At 44.8% G+C, this 21,613-nt stretch overlaps 1 protein-coding gene across 3 annotated transcripts in view; it reads left to right on the top strand.

Moving 5' to 3' along the window:
• Positions 1 to 21,613, top strand: part of ARL13A (ARF like GTPase 13A) — an 86,301-nt gene that overhangs the window by 5,066 nt on the left and 59,622 nt on the right. For 2 of the 3 annotated variants that reach the window (XM_073639672.1, XM_073639670.1), the window contains exons 2-3: positions 7,707 to 7,775; positions 8,224 to 8,294. In XM_073639672.1, the coding sequence (XP_073495773.1) occupies positions 7,707 to 7,775; positions 8,224 to 8,294 (140 nt within the window). Of the gene's footprint in view, positions 1 to 7,706; positions 7,776 to 8,026; positions 8,109 to 8,223; positions 8,295 to 21,613 lie in introns of those variants that run through there. The other variant, XM_073639671.1, reaches the window with a different exon arrangement.

The following is a 21,613-nucleotide window of genomic DNA, read 5'->3' as shown; positions in this document are numbered from 1 at the left end:
AAAGTAGCAAAAAAATCGAAAAAAATACAATTTACACAAAAACCCAATTTAAACGATAGGTAATTTTCTGATGACACATTCACTTTAAAGCCAGGAGTGGAAATATACAAGAAGGAGCTTGTGAAGACCCCAGGTCTTCCGTGGGCGTAACACTAATCAGACAACACAGGGTGAGGGTAAAACAGCGTGGCAATACTTTATTGAACCACAAAGCGGACAATAAACACATAGAACAGTCCCAGCAAAATACACAAGATGGTAGAACATTACACAGTCTCACCCTTCCTTCTCTGCCCGCCTGGGATAGAACAACTGCGACTTTGGGACTTCTAGGGTCAACTAGTTCCACCAGTGGCCCCCCGCTTCTGGCAGGCTCCCACAGAGAGAAGGTAGCGGCAAGCTTAGGAAGCTAGCAGTCCATCGAGGCACAAAGCCAGGAGACTCGAGGGTCCCACCCTGGCCTCTGCAAGAGTTTCCATGGATCCAGATGACTGGCTGGTCCCAATCTGGCTTCTCTGAATGTCTCCATGGGTTCCAGGTGACCGGAGGGTCCCACCTGGCAACTCTAAGCAACATATCCATGGGGCCTGGTCACTTCATCGTCCCAACCTAGTCTCCCCAAATGTATCCATGGGCTCTCTAATGCTCAATGGAGCTGATCCGTATCTTTCCAGTCAGGGCCATATACCCTTAGGTTGGAATCATGTAGAATCCAAATCTGTGTCTCTTTGGTTAAATCTATGCTCTAAGCTGATGGTCTCAGAGAGTCTGAACCTTGACTCTCCCTGTAAAGTTTTTTTACAATTTCTGTTTTAAGTCTCACTGCTACAGAAGCATATCTCCTTTTTAAGTACACACTCACAGGTAAGGGGTTAGGGAGGGCATTACTCACAGGACTCAGGTCTCATTGTTTGAGCAAATCTATTTACGTAGTTGGTATAGTAGGGGGAAACATGCAGAAAACTGAAGGTAAATTTTCAGCTCACCCTTGAGTCCATCTGATCCATGAAATGGAGCGCGGAAAAACATCCCTGTCAGACGTGGTACGCAGCTTGCAAGTAGAGAGAAAATCCAGCTCCAGCAATGTAAAATCAAAAGTATTCCTTTATTGTTAAGTCCATTAAAAATATAGGCGATTGTCTAGACCAATTCAAACATAGTGGAGGAAAAAAGGTGCTGGTAAGTAACAAGTGAACGCGTTTTGAGCACCCTTTCGTGCTCTTAAACTCAGTATGAGAAACTAATAAAGGAATAGTAGGAGGGACTCTTTAAATCACATCTAGCTAGCTTTGTATAATATATAATTAGCATATTAACAAACATCATTGTTCACAGACCCAAGAGGAGACAATAATCAGGGTTATACAAATAAACATATGTCCTTCTTGACCAGCCATAGAAATACATATACATTTACAAGTCAACGCAAAGATAATACTGTATTTCTATTGGCTTAACATATCTAATCATCTGGCTGATTAAGATTATAAGCTGTATCGTCACAGAGTCATAGTTCTCCTTATTAATGGGTTCACTTCTGGCCTTGGCTTATAATTGAATTTATGCTTTCAGCCAAAACACTGAAGTTTCATGGGTTTTTGTAACAAATCTGGCCACGACTTTGAAGCCATTTTATACACTGATATGGCGCAAAGGTGGACCACTGCAAACGCTCTGAGACCTTCTCCCCTGACGAGTAAATTAGGCCTTCCGGATAAAGCTATAGCTCCCAATCATCCTGGATTCAGCAGGACTGTCCTGATTTGAGGGCTCAGTCCTGCTGTCGCTGCAGGTCAGGGCTTGGCCCAACTTTAAATACTCACTTCTCTCTGGCGTCTTTAACTCTCCGTGGCTTCTCCTGCATCTCTGCTCCGCACACACTTAGATAAATGATATCAATAAGTTTCTTCTTCTCTTGTGATCTGGTCTCCCCGGGAATCAAACCCATTAGCCACTGCTTGCAAAGATAGAGGTAAAGCAATGAGCCACTGGCTGCACTAATGGAGAAAGGAGAATTTTGTATACTTGAAGCTTCACTGGAGGCAATGAACCCAGAAGCAGATTATACTGGTAGATAGAGATACATTGTACATAACAGTGTACTTCTATGTCCCTGTATTCTAGATATGAAGAAAAAGAAAGATTTTTTTTGTTCCTATAAAACTACTAAAAAATAATGAAAAAAATTTAGAAAAATGTAATTTTCTCTGTTTCGTGAGCCTCCTCGGAAATCGAACCCACAACCACTAACGCCACCGCCCTCTCTGACGTCTGCTCTTGCCAGGATAGAAAGAAATGGTAAATGGGGTGTGGCTAGGGGCTTGGTCAAATTTTTTAAAACAGTCGGGAGGTACGATAAGACACTCCTATTGAGGATTGTTCCTGAAAATAGTGTGTTTACAGACCTTGCCATTATCAATACTATGGGGAAATGCTCTGATCAAATGTACTGAAAAATGAGCCCTAAAAGTGGCCCGTGCTGTTGAACTTAGCAGCCTAACATCGCATAATCTAACAGTAAATTAAATGTAGTCCACCCATTTAAGCAAATCAAGACCAGTATTTGTACTCCAGCCTGTTGCCTCATTCACACCTTAAGGCCCCGACACACATAACGAGATCGCTAGCAAGATCGTTGATACGTCACGGTTTTTGTGACGCAATAGCGATCTTGCTACCGATCTCGTTATGTCTGACAGGTAGCAACGATCAGGCCCCTGCTGGGAGATCGCTGATCGTTACAAATCTTCCTGGACCATTCCTGGGTCGTTGCGCTCCCGCTGGGCAGTGTGCATCGCTGTATTTGACACCTTATCAACGACCTCGTTAGCGATTCAGAACTGAGAAACGTAGGCGTGCATAAATTGGACTTTTCCGCACCCCTCGTCCCCGATTGGTGGTCGCTACAGCGTTCATTTTCCGCCGTGCATAAAGAAGGCAACAGAATAGCGATTCCATCCTTTGTTTCTGACCTCGTGCTGTGACTCGCCCCCTGGGCCGTGGGCACTTGGGAACGGGCTTCAGGGCAATGCTGGGAGTAGTAGTGGCGACCCGGTCCCGTGGCTCAGGGTGGTCAGACCAGTGGCAGTCTATGATGTGCTGTAGGTAATGTCCAACTACGCCACCCGTGGATTGCGGTCAGGGCTAACCGCCGCTGCAGTGCAGACCGCTGGGGCTGATATAAATGTGCAGCACTGAATAGTTCAACTCCCCACGGGAGGAGTATGGCCCCAGGGCAATATATAATGGATGATGGAGGGGATGATTCCGACCGCGATAGCCAGTAAACGGAGGCCTCTTAAACAGTTCATGGTCTTTATTAGAACAGGTAAAATGACCCAGAAACAGGCTCGGCTAGGAGGGGGCCTGGATGTCTGAGAACAAGTGGGAAGCTGACCCTGGTCAGGGTGAGGGTGTAGGCCTACCGTGCTCTCTGTGCTCCTTCTGGCTATTTCCTTCCTTGTAGTGTAACAGCCCACGTTCCCGAGCTCACCGTGTCCTCTCGCCCGTATGGCTTGCAACTTGGGTCCCTTTCTACTCCCGGCCTGGTACGGCTTTGCTGGTCCCTTCTGCTGTGGCGGAGCCTTCGGGCTTCTTAGGCCAAGGAATATACAGTCCCCTGTGGACTGGTTATCTGCTGTAGGACTTGGAATCCTCCCAGCCTCAGACACCAAAGTCTGGTAGATTAGTTTCTTTGTCTGCCAGGACAGGCTCACTTCGCCTCTTGTCCCTGGCTCGTGGCTCTCCTACTGCAACACGTCCTCTTAGGCTGCAACACAACTGTCTGTCCCTGATCTGGGACACCTCTCAATCCAGAGACAGGTCGTCCAGCTCTCTCTAACCCTGCCCCCAGCTCCAGCTTTTATAGGGGCAGCCTGCTCCCCCTACTGGTCTGGGACAGGAGGTGCTGCATGCTAATGGTCCTTGACTAGAGGACCTCCCCCTTACTCTCAGACACAGCTTTATTATATTTGTGGCATCCAGGCCAGGGTGACACAGCTGGATTTCTGATCCTAGCAGAATTCTCCGGGCTGTTGATATCCGCTCATTCGACTGAGTCCTGATTTTGCATAATTTTATGCACGCCTTTGTGACATAGTACAGTCCCTATCAAGGTGTGGATTGTTGAAATAGCTGCTGTGTGAAAGCGTCACAACGACCGCCGAGATCGTTAGTTAGATCGCTGGGGCGGCCAAAATCGTTGGAAAGTTCTGCATGTTTGACAGCTCCCCAGCGATCACAAAATGACTCTCCAGCGATCCCAAAACCGTGACGTAATAACGATCTCACTAGCCATCTCGTTATGTGTGACGGGGCCTTTAGAGCATTTTCTGATAAGCAAAAGAACAAACTGATTTTTATCAGGATTTTGTATCAGATTTTCATCTAAGTTTCCTCCGCGTTTCAGTTTTTCCCATCAGTGCTTTGTCAGTTTTTCTTGCATGCATACAAAAGATGAAGGTTATCTAGCTTTGCCTATCAGATAAACATGAAAAATGGGCAGCACAGGAAGTGACTAGGACGGCATCTGAGTGCTGTCGTTTTCACGGTCCCATACTCTTCAATGGGTGAGTTTGAACTGTGACTTTGGAGGAAAAACAAGCACAATGGATTTTTTTTTTTTGCAGAAACTCTGAATACATAGAAGACGTCTTGGGGCCATTAAACAAGACATATAAAAGCAACTTCAGATATTTTTAGTTTTTAAACTGGGTAACCCACTTAAAATACAAAGCTTCTATTACATACATTTTAAAGCACTAAAAAAGTAAATGTGAAGAATTATTAAAGCGGTTGTCCACTACCGAACCTGCAGAACAAAATAAAAAAACAACATACTTCTCTCCAGAACTCGCGTTGCTCCTTCCGTCTTGGCGCTGTGCCTTCTTCAGGCGGTCACATTGCATTTGTTGTGTCAGATGACCGATGCAACCAATCATCGGCTGTAACCTTTAGTTCTCCATCAGAGGAGAAGTCTGTTCTGATGGAGTAGAGAAGGCTGCAGCTGAATGGCAGCCGCTGATTGGGTGCAGCAGCAGTTACGCGGCACAACAATGTCACGCGACCAATGGTTAACACAGCGACATCAGAGAAGAAGTGGTGCAGTGGGTAAGCATGCATTTTTTTTATTATTTTGCAGGCTGGTTTTATTAAGAAGGGGAATGCTCCGTACTGGACAACCCCTTCGAAGTCAACCAGGCAGGCGATTCATGCTGCCCAAATTGCGGACAGCATGATTGTAGCTGGGTATACTCTCCAAAATGCTCCACTATTTCACAGAAAATATACTTTGAAGAATATACTTTCATGATCCGACCAGAGATGAGACTAGTGCAATGCCACTGGCCGGCTCTTCAATTATAGACCATCTTTTCTTAGACCTGGGCCATTGCCAGACTGTGTACGGACATGACCCCAAACTAATAGTATACAGACCCCGCAAGAATGTTTAAAGGGGTTGTCCAGAACTATTTTACTTTTTTTTTATGGGCCAAAAAACTAACAAGCTGGTAGTTGCTAACAGAGGCAACTACCTGCTTGTTCTATCCGGCACCGGCTCAGAGCGGTCACCGAGCTCTGCCGGTGATTCATCCCCCCCATATCAGCAGAGCAGCTCTTCTTTCTCCAGGCTGCAATGTTGACCGGGCATGACTGTCGAAGACATGATTGACCGCCGGCTTCCTGCAGTTAGGCAGTGGGGAGCCGGATGTCAATCAGCATGACTTTAACAGTCACGCCCCATCAACAGAGCAGAGGGGAAGAGAAGCTGCTGAATCACTGGCAGGAGCAGTCTGTGCCGGCAGAGATCGGCGCCCGGCACAACAGGCAGGTAGTTAGTCTCTATCTGCCTGATAGTTCTTAGTCCCATAGTAACAACAATGCAATAGTCCTGAATAACACCTGTAAGAATGTCCCTGCAGAGTCAGCAGATGCACGAGCTGAGATCTGTGATTTGGAATAAAAATTTACACGCCTCAGATACTTGAGCCACAAAATGCACGGACATGTGAATAGCCCCATAGACTATAGTGAAAAACACGCATAGATCACCTACATGAAGCATGGACTTCTGAAAAATGGACCCTTCATACATCAAAAGGTAGTGTGGCAATCTCATGTTTACTACTGGATTTTAGGACGATTTACTCACATTTAGTGGAGCAGCGGGGAGCGGCGTTACTGCAATGTCTGCAGCTGGAATATTGTACGATTTATAAAGAAGCATTTTAAGGAAATAAATGTCGAAATCCTTCTATGGAAAACCATTGTTTTTTTCCCCAAAAACTTCTGTGTTAAAACTACAATTAACATAATTGAAAGTAAATGAACGGGGTTTTTATTAGTATCCAGTGTCCAGTAATGCTGCAATGTATCTCTGTAAATGAAGCAGCTATAGTTGAGCCAACCAGGAGGAAAGGAGATGTCAGGGTTAGGAGCGGCCACTGACACAGTATAAGGCCGGTTTCATACGTCCTGATTTTTCGGTTACTGGAGATATCCGTGTCCGTGTGTGACATACGTGTGCCACATCAGGATCACACATACTGGCGTCTGGGAATCAGCGGTACAGTCAGCGCTGCTCTCCACATCAGCACGAGCAGAAGACAATGTTGGGAGTAGTGTCTGCTCCCGTGGTGTCTCTGTGTAGAAAGAAGAATAAAATCCTTATACTCACCTGTCTGGAGATGTCCCCCGCTGTAATCCTCTGACTGCTGATGCCGAGGAGCAGGCGAGAATGAGCCGCTCCAGCCGTCTGAACGAGCCCCACGGCTCCATTTATGTGGCCGTCCTGATATAGAAGTTGATGCCATTCTTGGCATAAGGTATACATTATTTACACGGATCGATGTTAGTGCAGGTGCAGACGGCCATGTTTTCAGACTGAGTGCGATCAGACAAAACATTGTATCGCACTCGGACCAATGTTAGTTTATTGGGCTGTGCACGTCAGAAATCTTCCTCAGACTGGACCGGTCCGAGGAAAAAAAATGCTGCATGCCCGAGTTTCATCTGATATACGGATCACACTCAGCCATAGACGTCTATGAATCTGTGGGAAACATCGGACGCACCTGGATGACATCTGTGTGTGGTCCAATTTCCACGGACTGATAGAAGGGAGAAATGTCTTTCCATCTTCTCTTCATCCAAGAAAATCAGATCACACTATGATCACACTCCGATCAAACTCTGATCAGAGTGTGACCTGCATAATTGTCCCGATTCTCTCGGAGGACAGAATACACGGTCGTCTGCACCTGCCCTTGTAGGCTGCCATGTGAGGTGTAACTGAATCCTGCCTTGACTATTGCTAGGAACTCACATTCCTCATTATTATCAATTCAGTATTTTGCCTTAAAGCTATGTGCACATGGCGTCTTTTTCAGGTGAATTACACCTTAAATCCTCCAGAAAAAAGCAGCATGCAAACACCCCATAAAATAAACATAATGCACAGCACTGTGAAAACGGCATTGCTGTGCACATCTTCAGTCTATTGCTAATTCTTTTAACCCAGTCGTCTAACTTGGTCTCTTTACTTGAAATCATAGAGCGGCTGTAAGAACAGTGCAAAACGGCCCTCGAAGCCGCGTCAGGAAAACGTCCGCCATTCCTATCCTTAAGCGGAAAACTCACTGGCTGCACGTGGCTTAAACCTGGTTTTGATACACTGTGTATCGCTCACATCTTCTCTCATTTTGCAGACACTGGACAATGTTTCACCTTTTTTCTCACTGTTGGCGATGGGTCCAGATAAAGCAGGAACCAGTTAGGTAAGAAAGTCCAGTGAAGGTGCCCTGTGGTAACACTGTCATATCCTTACACTATCTTGATAACGCTCAGCAGGACCGGTGTAAACAATCCTCTGCTCCAAGATGGGTAACAATTTCTTCCAGAGTCGGCCCCCTGTGCCTGAGGAAAATCAGCTGCTAATAATTCTGCCCTCCCTGATAAAGGGCGTTGTATCCTGAAGGCGCACCCCCCTCATTACCCAAATACACATCACCTGATCGGCTTCACCCAATAAGCATCAAGTTTATACAGCGGATTTCCATCAGGCCGATGTTTGTCATACAGGATGTGCCGGTGGAATGGATCCGGTGCAGGTCGGGGTTTGCCGACTTCTGTTATCCTAATATCCTACCTATATGACAGTATTTATAAATGTTTAGAGCCTGCATGTGTTTGTCTTTTCTATTTATTGCCTGTCTTTGTATACAGAAGTGTGACGATTCTCTTCATGGGACTGGAAGGCGCTGGGAAAAGTTCAATAATCAAGACAATAAAGAGAGGTAAATGTTGGCACAATGAGTCACAATGTCAGGCTTGAAACCAAAATACTTTTTGTGGCAAACATTCCTGACATCACACATTCAGGTCTGATCTAATGGAGGAGACACAAAAGAAGAAAGCTACAAGTAACTCAGGACTGGTGACCGCAAAGGTCAGTGATCACCGGGTTACAGTGTACCAGCAGTAATTCTAGGTTTCCTATTTCATAAAACATTTTTTTATTTAAATTTGTTCAATACAATTATAAACTGTAGCGATGTTTGTCTCTCCCCACTATGACAGAGCTCGTGTAAAATACAAGTACAATATGGATTCCAAGTGTACAAAGCAGTCATCAAAGCAAAAGGTGGCTACTTTGAAGAACCTAGAATATAAGACATATTTTCAGTTGTTTCACACTTTTTTGTTAAGTATATAATTCCACATGTCTTAATTCATAGTTTTGATGCCTTCAGTGTGAATGTACAATTTTCATAGTCATGAAAATACAGAAAAATCTTTAAATGAGAAGGTGTGTCCAAACTTTTGGTCTGTACTGTATATGTTCTCCATCCTGGTATATTTGTCCCTCATCCTAGCCCCATCCTGGTAGCCACATGGGCTATTAAAAGATAATTTTTCATCATTTGCTTGTGTGCTGCCTCCAATCTTTTTGTCTTTTTGTGTGTATACAGTGGTGGCCAAAAGTATTGGCACCCCTGCAATTCTGTCAGATAATACTCAGTTTCTTCCTGAAAATGATTGCAATCACAAATTCTTTGGTATTATTATCTTCATTTAATTTGCTTGCAAGGAAAAAACACAAAAGAGAATGAAGCAAAAATCAAACCATTGATTGTTTCACACAAAACTCCAAAAATGGGCCAAACAAAAGTATTGGCACCCTCAGTCTAATACTTGGTTGTGTGTCACCCTGGCCTGGATGCCACAAACTTGTAAGGCTGTGTTTGAGAGCAGGAGGGAGGTTCTCTGGTCATGGACCATTTGCATGCAGCACCTCCTGTCCCAGACCAGTAGGGGGAGCAGGCTGCCCCTATAAAAACTGGTACTGAGGGCAGGGTTAGAGAGACCAGGACCCACTTCTGAAGTATCCAGAAGGGTTCCAAGAAGAGAGGGACAGGTCAGCCGCAGCTGAGGAGTCCAGGAGGCAAAGTAGGAGCATAAAGCCAGGGACAGAGGCGACGAGAGCCGGTCCTGGCAGAGAGAAACTACATACCTGACACTGGGGTCCGAGAAGCTACAGGTACCTAAGGCCCGAGTCGCAAGCCATACAGGCGTAGTACACGGCAAGCTCAGGGACGTGGGCTATCATACCACTAAAGGGGGAGATAGTCAGCAAGGGCAGAGAGAGAACGGTAGGCCTACCCACTCACCCTGACCAGTGGGGCTCGCCCGAATGCCCTCAGACACCCAGGTCCATTCCTACCCTGTACTCCTGTTGGGTCTATGATAAGATCAGTAAAAGACCCTGGACTGCATTATTGGACTCTGTGTGGTTACTGCTGCGCCTGCACCATCACCCCCAGCATCCTATCACACTGCAGCTACACTCCTCCCGTGGGGAGTTGTACTATTCCCTGCTGCATCCCCAACACCAGCCTCAGCGGTCTGCTTTGCAGCGGCGGTCCTCCCTGACCGCAATCCACGGGTGGCGTAGTCGGACATTACCTAGAACACATCATAGACTACCACTGGTCTGACTACCCTGAGCCACGGGAACGGGTCGCCACTACTACTCCCAGCATTACCCTGAAGTCCGGTCTCGAGTGCCCCACGGCCCAGGGGGCGAGTCAGTTGCACAACCTTTAGCCAAAATAACTGCGAACAACCGCTTCCGGTAACCATCAATGAGTTTCTTACAATGCTCTGCTGGAATTGTAGACCATTCTTCTTTGGCAAACTGCTCCAGGTCCCTGATATTTGAAGGGTGCCTTCTCCAAACTGCCATTTTGAGATCTCTCCACAGGTGTTCTATGGGATTCAGGTCTGGACTCATTGCTGGCCACCTTAGAAGTCTCCATGCTTTCTCTCAAACCATTTTATAGTGCTTTTGGAAGTGTGTTTTGGGTCATTGTCCTGCTGGAAGACCCATGACCTCTGAGGGAGACCCAGCTTTCTCACACTGGGCCCTACATTATGCTGCAAAATTTGTTGGTAGTCTTCAGACTTCATAATGCCATGCACACGGTCAAGCAGTCCAGTGCCAGAGGCAGCAAAGCAACCCCAAAACATCAGGGAACCTCCGCCATGTTTGACTGTAGGGACCGTGTTCTTTTCTTTGAATGCCTCCTTTTTTTTTCCTGTACACTCTATGTTGATGCTTTTTGCCAAAAAGCTCTACTTTTGTCTCATCTGACCAGAGAACATTCTTCCAAAACGTTTTAGGCTTTCTCAGGTAAGTTTTTGCAAACTCCAGCCTGACTTTTTATGTCTCGGGGTAAGAAGTGGGGTCTTCCTGGGTATCCTACCATACAGTCCCTTTTCATTCAGACGCCGACGGATAGTACGAGTTGACACTGTTGTACCCTCGGACTGCAGGGCAGCTTGAACTTGTTTGGATGTTAGTCGAGGTTCTTTATCCACCATCCGCACAATCTTGCGTTGAAATCTCTCGTCAATTTTTCTTTTCCGTCCACATCTAGGGAGGTTAGCCGCAGTGCCATGGGCTTTACACTTCTTGATGACACTGCGCACGGAAGACACAGGAACATTCAGGTCTTTGGAGATGGACTTGTAGCCTTGAGATTGCTCATGCTTCCTCACAATTTGGTTTCTCAAGTCCTCGGACAGTTCTTTGGTCTTCTTTCTTTTCTCCATGCTCAATGTGGTACACACAAGGACACAGGACAGAATTTGAGTCAACTTTAATCCATGTTAACTGGCTGCAAGGGTGATTTAGTTATTGCCAACACCTGTTAGGTGCCACAGGTAAGTTACAGGTGCTGTTAATTACACGAATAAGAGAAGCATTACATGATTTTTCAAACAGTGCCAATACTTTTGTCCACCCCCTTCTTTAGCTTTGGTGTGGAATTATATCCAATTTGGCTTTAGGACAATTCTTTTTGAGTTTTTTCATTGAAGACAAATTAAATGAAGATAATAATACCAAACAATTTGTGATTGAAATCATTTTCAGGAAGAAACTGAGTATTATCTGACAGAATTGCAGGGGTGCCAATACTTTTGGCCACCACTGTATATATACTGTGTGTGTGTGTATATATATATATATCTATATATCCTCCCTCCTGGTATATGTCCCCCGTTCTTCCTCTGTTCTTTAATGCATAGAAAAGAACAAACAATTCTACTCCCCTTCCGTCCGCTTCCCCACCACCTCTTCTGCAGCCAGCAGCTGACCAGTGTGTAAGCGATGGGAGCACATAACATCACTGACATGCCCCCCCAGTCACTTGCACGTTGACATCAGCTGCTGCTGTCTGATTGGCTGGCAACATGTATTGACGCATACAGACCCAACGGGTCTCTGCACCGCAATACTCTTCACCTGAATGTGAGTCCGGGGATGCACAACCAGTTAAAGTTTGTGTCGGCGTCAGCGGGCCCTCATCCACATGGGCCTGTTCACACTTGCAACCTCTGCGACCGTGGTCGTTATGCCCAGGGCCGGCTCCAGGTTTTTGTGGGCCCCGGGCGAAAGAGTCTCAGTGGGGACCTTTAGCACATACCCCGATTCATGATGCACAGATATGGCGGAGAAATATTAGTATACAACACAAGGCCCAGCCTGCCCCCTCATCCTTCACATATGCAGACATGCACGCACACACACACAGTACGCAGACATGCACACACACACAATACGCAGACACGCACACACACAATACGCAGACACACAATACGCAGACATGCACACACACAATGCACAGACACACAATACGCAGACACGCACACACACACACACAATACGCAGACAAGCTCACACAATAAGCAAACACGCACACACACAATACGCAGACACGCGCACACACACACACGCAGACATGCACACAATACGCAGACACGCACACACAGTGCACAGAAACGCACACAGTGCACAGACATGCGCATGCACACGGTACGCAGACATGCACACACATACCCACATGAACATGGTACACAGATATACACACACAATACGCAGACGCGCACAGATACATACAAATACATATTTGAACACATTCTTAAAAACACATATAAAACAGACATAAATATATATACACAGTCATACACACTGACATACACACACATTCACATCATACATGCACACACACATTAGAAATATTTGTTATATGGGGATTGGGGAAGCTCGCTCACCTGCCCCCTGACCTGTGTCCCGTCCAGCTCCTCAGTCATGTGGCAGTGCAGGGCCTCAGGCGTGTCACATGGCCCTGGACCATCAGGGGGTCCCACTCGCTGTCAGGGCCCAGGCCACTTCCCCGGCATCTGTGCAGGGCCGCCGGTGCTGTTCAAGCCCTGCTCTGCTTCATGCAGTCAGTGTGCTGCTGCTCCACCAATCAGGCCCAGTGCTGTCACTTTCCAGACATGGCCGCGCGCTGTGCGGCTGTGTCTGGTAGTAATGACGCGGCAGGGGTGACACACAAGCAAAATTAAAGGTGCTGTGTCGCCCCTGCGTGTCATTACTACCAGACACAGCCGCACTGCGCATAGCGCGCGACCATGTCTGGAAAGTGACATCACTGGGCCTGATTGGTGGAGCAGCAGCACACTGACTGCATGAAGCAGAGCAGGGCTTGAACAGCACCGGCGGCCCTGCACAGATGCCGGGGAAGCGGCCCGGGCCCTGATAACGAGTGGGCCCCCCTGATGGTCCAGGGCCCCGGCACTTGCCCGGGTACGCCGGGTGCTAACTCCGGCCCTGGTTACGCCCCTGTTCCCAAATGCGGCAATTTTTGTCAGCCTTTATAATTTTTTTATTTACATGTATTAATGTTTGTTATAAATCATCAATTTTGAACTCAAGAAAATGATTTATTGTTGAATGAGCTCAATCCCAAGCTGGCTTTGAAAATTATGTTTCTGCAGCATTTTGGAGTCAAATATATAGAATGAGGGAAATAGGTATTTGATCCCACTGACAAAGACATGAACAGTCTATAATTTTAAGGGTAGGTTAATTTTAACATTGAGAGATATCCCAAAAAAAATCAAGAAAATCATTATATAAATTTAGATAAATTTATTAGCATTTTATAGTGAGAAATAAGTATTTGATCCCTCTAACAAACAATACTTAATACTTGGTGGCAAAACCCTTGTTGGCAAGCACAGCAGTCATATGTTTTTTGTGTGATGATGAGGGTTGCGCACATGTCAGGAGGAGTTTTGGTCCACTCCTCTTTGCAGATCATCTCTAAATCATTCAGATTTTGAGGCTGTCACTTGGCAACTCGGAGCTTCAACTCCCTCCATAAGTTTTCTATGGGATTAAGGTCTGGAGACTGGCTAGGCCACTCCATGACCTTACTGTGCTTCTTTTTGAGCCACTCCTTTGTTGCCTTGGCTGTATGTTTTGGGTCATTGTCTTGCCGAAAGACCCAGCCATGACCTATTTTTAATGTCCTAGCGGAGGGAAGGAGGTTGTCACTCAGGATTTTACGGTACATGATCCCATACATTCTCCCATTGATGCGGTGAATTAGTCCTGTGCCCTTAGCAGAGAAACACCCCCAAAACATTATGTTTCCACCTCCATGCTTGACAGTGGGGATGGTGTTCTTTGGTTCATAGGCAGCATTTCTCTTCCTCCAAACACGGCCAGTTGAGTTAATGCCAAAGAGCTCAATTTTTGTCTCATCTGACCACAGCACCTTCTCCCAATAACTCACAGAATCATCCAGGTGTTCATTGGCAAACTTCAGACAGGCCTGCACATGTGCCTTCTTGAGCAGGGGGACCTTGCGGGCACTGCAGGATTTTAAACCTTTAAGCGTAATGTGTTACCAATGGTTTTCTTGGTGACTGTGGTCCCAGCTGCCTGGAGATCATTAACAACTTCCCCCCGTGTAGTTTTAGTCTGATCTCTCACCTTTCTCATGATCAAGGATACCCCACAAGGTGAGATTTTGCATGGTGCCCCAGATCGATGTTGATTGGCAGTTATTTTGTATTTCTTCCATTTTCTTACTATTGCACCAACAGTTGTCTCTTTCTCACCCAGCGTCTTACTTATGGTTTTGTAGCCCATTCCAGCTTTGTGCAGGTCTATGATCTTGTCCCTGACATCCTTAGAAAGCTCTTTGGTCTTGCCCATGTTGTAGAGGTTAGAGTCTGACTGATTAACATACATACATAGTAACATAGTTTTTAAGGTTGAACGAAGACTAAGTCCATCTAGTTCAACCCATAGCCTAACATGTTAATCCAGAGGAAGAATAAAAAAAACCCATGTGGCAAACACTAAGCTCCACATTGGGGAAAAAAATTCCTTCCTGACTCCACATACGGCAATCAGACTAGTTCCCTGGATCAACGCCCTATCAAGGAATCTAGTATATATAACCTGTAATATTATACTTTTCAAGAAAGGCATCCAGACCCTTCTTAAATGTTAGTAGTGAACCACTCATTACAACATCATGCGGCAGAGAGCTCCATAGTCTCACTGCTCTTACAGTAAAGAATCCGCGTCTGTGATTATGATTAAACCTTCTTTCCTCCAGACGTAGAAGATGCCCCCTTGTCCCCGTCTCAGGCCTCAGAGTAAAAAGATCAGTAGAAAGGTCTTTGTACTGTCCCCTCATATACTTGTACATAGTAATAAGATCACCCCTCAGCCTTCGTTTTTCTAGTTCTCTAGTTCAGCTATGTCTTTCTTATACACCGGAGACCAGAACTGTACACAGTATTCTAAGTGTGGTCGCACTAGTGACTTGTATAGAGGTAAAATTATGTTCACCTCATGAGCATCTATGCCTCTTTTAATGCATCCCATTATTTTATTTTCCTTTGCAGCAGCTGCCTGACACTGGCCACTAAACGTGAGCTTGTCGTCCACCAATACACCCAGGTCTTCTTCAGTGACAGTTTTGCCCAGTGTTTTACAATTAAGCATATAATTATACATTTTATTTCCTCTGCCCAAGTGCATTACCTTACATTTATCCCCATTAAAGCTCATTTGCCATTTATCAGCCCAAGCTTCTAGTTTACATAGATCCTCCTGTAATATAAAATTGTCCTCCTCTGTATTGATTACCCTGCAGAGTTTAGTGTCATCTGCAAATATTGAAATATTACTCTGTATGCCCCCTACAAGGTCATTAATAAATATGTTAAAAAGAAGCAGGCCCAATACTGACCCCTGTGGTACCCCACTGTTAACTGAGACCCAGTCTGAGTGTTTTCCATTAATAACCACCCTTTGTTTCCTATCACTGAGCCAATTCTTAACCCACTTACATATATTTTCCCCTATCCCCATTGTTCTCATTTTATGTATCAACCTTTTGTGTGGAACCGTATCAAAAGCTTTTGAAAAGTCCATATACACAACATCCACTGCATTTCCTTGGTCCAGTCCGGAACTTTCCTCCTCATAAAAGCTGATCAGATTAGTCTGACAGGAACGGTCCCTCGTAAACCCATGTTGATATTGGGTCATGAGGTTATTCTTCTTCAGATACTCTAGTATAGCATCTCTTAGGAAACCCTCCAGGATTTTACCCACAGTAGAGGTTAAGCTTACCGGCCTATAATTTCCAAGTTCAGTTTTTGTCCTCTTTTTGAATATTGGCAGCACATTTGCTATACGCCAGTCCTGTGGTACCGACCCTGTTATTATGGAATCTTTAAAGATTAAAAATAATGGTCTATCTATGACATTACTTAATTCCTGCAGTACTCGTGGGTGTATCCCATCCGGGCCCGGGGATTTGTCAACTTTAGTGATTTTTAGACGCCGCCGTACTTCCTGCTGGATTAAGCAAGTGACATTTAATGGAGAATTTTTGTCATCACTAATCATGTTTTCTGTCATACAATTTTCTTGTGTAAATACTGTTGAAAAAAAATCATTTAGCATATTGGCTTTTTCCTCATCCTCATCCACCATTTCACCCAGACTATTTTTAAGGGGGGCCAACACTAACATTTTTTAGTTTTTTACTATTCATGTAGTTAAAGAATATTTTGGGATTATTTTTACTTTCACTGGCAAGGAGTCTCTCTGTCTCAATCTTTGCTGCTTTGATTTGGTTTTTACAGAATTTATTTAATTTTCTGTATTTATTTAATGCCTCATCACTACCTACTTGCTTTAGTTCTCTAAATGCTTTCTTTTTGTCACTTATTGCGCCCCTTACAGCTCGATTTAGCCATAGTGGTTTTCCTCCTATTTCTAGCATGTTTATTCCCATAGGGTATATATTGTGCACAGGTCCTATTCAGGATGTTAATAAATGTCTCCCATTTGCTTTGTGTATCTTTATGTCTCAGTATATCGTCCCAGTTTATTGCACTAAGATCATCTCTCAACCGTTGGAAATTTGCCTTACTGAAGTTTAGTGTCCTTGTAACCCCTCTACTACACATCTTATTAAAGGTTACAAGAAAACGTATTATTTTGTGATCACTATTACCCAAGTAACCCCCAACTCATATATTTGATATGCGGTCTGGCCTGTTGGTTAATATTAGGTCTAGCAGTGCCCCCCTTTTTGTTGGGCCCTGAACCAGTTGTGAAAGGTAATTGTCTCTCATAGTTGTCAAAAACCTATTACCTTTGCTTGAACTACAGGTTTCTGTTCCCCAATGTATTTCAGGGTAGTTGAAGTCCCCCATAATAATGACTTCTCCTTGAGTTGTGCTTCATCTATTTGCTTTACGAGGATATTCTCCGCTGCTTCCATTATTTTTGGAAACTTATAACAAACCCCTATTAGTAATTTATTATTTTTTCCCACTGCCCTTATCTCCACCCACAGGGACTCTACATTTTCATTAGATTCACATATATTCTCGTTCAAGATGGGTTTTAAGGATGATTTTACATATAAACACACACCCCCCTCTCGCTTGTTTGCACGGTCATTTCTGAACAGACTATAGCCCTGTAAATTAACAGCCCAGTCATGGCTCTCGTCCAGCCATGTCTCACATATCCCCACCATGTCATAATTATTTTCCAACAAAATTAATTCTAATTCCTCCATTTTGTTGGTGAGGCTTCTGGCATTAGTGTACATGCATTTTATGTATCTCTCTGTACCTCTATTCCTTCTTACTATATTGACTTTTCTAACCCCACCCCCAATTTCTTTATTTGTGCCCAGGTCACTATCTGCACTATCTTCCCCACCTATAAAATGAATACCTTCCCCCGCAATCCCTAGTTTAAACACTCCTCCAACCTTCTAGCCATTTTCTCCCCCAGCACAGCTGCACCCTCCCCATTGATGTGCAGCCGGTCCATAGCGTAGAGTCTGTAGCCAACTGAGAAGTCGGCCCAGTTCTCCAGGAACCCAAACCCCTCCTTCCTACACCAGTTCCTGAGCCACTTATTTATCTCCCTAATCTCCCGTTGCCTCTCTGGCGTGGCATGTGGTACAGGCAGTATATAAGGAGCTGAATCATGTATCTGTTCTGTCCGGTTTTTGCCCTTATCCAAAATGGAGCCGCATGTACCTGTGCTGCCCTTATTCAAGATGGAGCTGCATGTACCTGTTCTGTTTGGTTCTGCCCTTATCCAAAATGGAGTTGACAGCCTCGGGGGCCATCTTGTTTCCTGTCTGATATCTCCTGTTTCCTGTTTGCTATATATATAAAGAGACTCTGGCCAACTATACTTTGCTTGTGTATCTTGTATCTTACCTGCTGCCAAGCTTGAAGGACTTGCATCGTGCCTGTTGCTTCTCTACATTGGGGTTCCCCACCTGTTACCTGCCTGCCGTTTATCCGGACTTTCATCTGTGTGCAAAGACCCCATCTGCATCCACCTGCAGTTCAGCTTGCTCTCTGCAAGGAGCCTGGTCTGGGCTCAGGATCTCGTGGACTGTGCGTTTCTGGACCTGGGACATCTATCAGTTTGTACTGACATCACAACCGTTTCCAGAGACTGTTTACTGATCGCTTATTGCCTATACCTGCCTGCTATAATATATGCTTGCCTGCTTCAATATATCCTGTTAATATGATATATCGTGTTGTCTTCACTCCGACCCACGCTATCGATCTCCATAAGTATAAAGTATATAGCTGACACAGTATTTCAGAGAATACCACCTTGGAGGTCCTTGCTTTAAGCTTGCAGCCTAATTCCCTGAAATCATCTTTAAGGACCTTCCACCTACCTCTAACTTTGTCATTTGTGCCAATGTGCACCATGACCGCTGGGTCCTCACCAGCCCCTCCCAGTAATCTGTCAACCTGATCAGCGATGTGCCGGATTAATTGAGTTTGTGGACAGGAGTCTTTTACACAGGTGACTATGTAAGACAGCTGTCTTTAATGCAGGTAACGAGTTGATTAGGAGCGTCTAACTGGTCTGTAGGAGCCAGAACTCATAATGGTTTGTAGGGGATCAAATACTTATTTCTCGCTGCAAAATGCAAATAAATGTATCTAATTTATACAATGTGATTTTCTTGATTTTTTTTGGATATTCTATCTCTCAATGTTAAGATTTTTCTACCCTTTAAATTATAGACTGTTCATGTCTTTGTCAGTGGGCAAACCTACAAAAACAGCAAGGGATCAAATACTTATTTCCCCCACTGTCTGAAGTCATCCTGCCAGTCCCTGTGGTTTAGGCAGCATGTATCAACTGCCTGGCTCCCTTAAGTTCAAGGGTTTGCCCACCCTTTTTTTATTGCTTAGGTGCCCCACACAACATAAAAAAAAAAACAATAAATGTATCTCCTGGACTGGTGCTGCTCCTACAATGTCAGCACTGCAGTTCCCCGTGACCATGTGACCATACCATGACAAATGATCACGATAGCTAATCGCAGTTTCGTCTGACGTACAGTTGTGTGAAAAAGTGTTCGCCCCCTTCCTGATTTCTTATTCTTTTGCATGTTCGTTACTTAAATGTTTCAGATCACAAAACAAGTTTAAATATAAGACAAAGATAACACAAGTAAACACAAAATTCAGTTTTTAAATGAAGGTCTTTATTATTAACGGAAAAAGAAATCCAAACCTATAGGGCCCTGTGTGAAAAAGTGATTGCCCTCTAAACCTAATAGCTGGTTGGGTCACCCTTAGCAGCAATAACTGCAATCAAGCTTTTGCGATAACTGGCAATGAGTCTTTTACAACACTCAGGAGGAATTTTGACCACTCATCTTTGCAGAATTGTTGTAATTAATTCAGCCACATTGGAGGGTTTCCGAGCATGAACCGGCTTTTTAAGGTCACGCCACAGCATCTCAATCAGATTAAGATCAGAACTTTGACTAGGCCACTTCAAAGTCTTAAGCTGTGTGCCCACGATGCGTTTAATCTTTTCCGCAGCGGAAAAACCGCTGCAGAAACGCTTAAAAAACGCATGGTTCCCCAATGATAATCCGCATGTGCTGTGCACATGCTGCGGAAATTTCAGCTGCGGATTATCATTGCGGAAAAAAACGCAGCACTACCAATTATTTTGCGGAAGTGCTGCGTTTTCGCCGCCATTGACTTGCATTAGAACGCATGGATTCCGCATCACTGTATATGTAGTTGCGCTTTCCATGCGTTCCAATGTGCGGATGGTACCCAGGTCTAGAGGACAGGAGACTCTCCTCCGGACCCGGGTACCATAGAAAACTGTAAAAAAAAAAGAATAAAATAAAAAATAAATATTATATTTACCTTCTGATGGCCCCCCGGTGCTCTTGTCTTCGCTTGCCGGCAGCTCGCGATGGACTGGAGGACCTGGGCTGACGTCATAGTCATGTGACAGGTCACGCGATGCTGACGTCGGCAGGTCCTTCAGTGTACCGCGATCTGCCGACAAGGGAGAATGGAGGGAAGCAAGACACCGGGGGCCATCAGAAGGTAAGTATAGGTTTATTTTTAAACATTCTTTCGGTTACACTATATAAATCCATGCCATTTGCATGGATTTATACAGTGTGACCAAGTTGTCAAGCACTTTCCAAGTGATGCTAAAATCGCTTGGAAAGCGCCTGTCAACCCGCATGCGGAAATGCATGAGAAGAACGCTTCACATCCGCATGTCCCTGGCAGGAAAAACGCATGTGCAATCTGCATGTACAATCCGCATGTACAATCCGCATGTACAATCTGCATGTACAATCTGCATGTACAATCTGCATGTACAATCTGCATGTACAATCTGCATGTACAATCCGCATGTACAATCCGCATGCGTTTTTTCTGCCAGGGGAGATGCAGAAACGCTCAGGAAAAATCCGGAGCATTTCTGCATCGTGGGCACATAGCCTTAATTGTGTTTGTGTTTTGGATCATTATCCTGCTGCATAACTCAAGTGCACTTCAGCTTGAGGTCATGAATAGATGGCCGGACATTTTCCCTCAGGATTTTTTGTTAGACAGCAGAATTCATGGTTCCATTTACCAAAGCAAGTCTTCCAGGTCCTGAAGCAGCAAAACAGCCCCAGACCATTACACTAACACCATCATATTTTACTGTTGGTATGATGTTCCTTTTCTGAAATGCTGTATTACTTCTACACCAGATGTAATGGGACATACACCTTCCAAAAAGTTTAAGTTTTGTCTCGTCAGTCCACAGAGTATTCTCCCAAAAGTCTTGGCAATCATCAAGATATTTTCTGGCAAAACTGAGACGAGCCTTTTTGTTCTTTTTCCTCAGCAGTCGTTTTCGTCTTGGAACTGCCATGCATGCCATTTTTGCCCAGTCTCTTTCTTATAGTGGAGTCATGAACACTGACCTTAACTGAGGCAAGTGAAGCCTGCAGTTCTTTGGATATTGTTGTGGAGTCTTTTGTGACCTGTTGGATGAGTCGGCGCTGCACTCTTGGGGAAATTTTGGTCATCCAGCCACTGCTGGGAAGGTTCAGCACTGTTCCATGTTTTCGCCATTTGTGGATAATGGCTCTCACTATGGTTCGCTGGAGTCCGAAAGCTTTAGAAATGGCTTTATAACCTTTTCCAGACTGATAGATCTCAGTTACTTTGTGTCTCATTTGTTCCTGAATTTCTTTGGATCGCAGCATGATGTCTAGCTTTTGAGGATCTTTTGGTCCTCTTCACTTTGTCAGACAGGTCCTATTTAAGTGATTTCTTGATTGAGAATAGGTGTGGCAGTAATCAGACCTGTGTGTGGCTAGGGAAATTGAACTCAGCTTCCCAAAGATGTGATAAA

Source organism: Phyllobates terribilis, unplaced genomic scaffold (assembly GCF_046119375.1).
Source record: "Phyllobates terribilis strain yellow unplaced genomic scaffold, ASM4611937v1 Scaffold_7__3_contigs__length_470593459, whole genome shotgun sequence".
In the NCBI taxonomy this organism is placed as follows: domain Eukaryota; kingdom Metazoa; phylum Chordata; class Amphibia; order Anura; family Dendrobatidae; genus Phyllobates; species Phyllobates terribilis.
The sequence above is the reverse complement of the archived record's forward strand: the minus strand, read 5'-3'. Positions and strand labels throughout refer to the sequence as shown.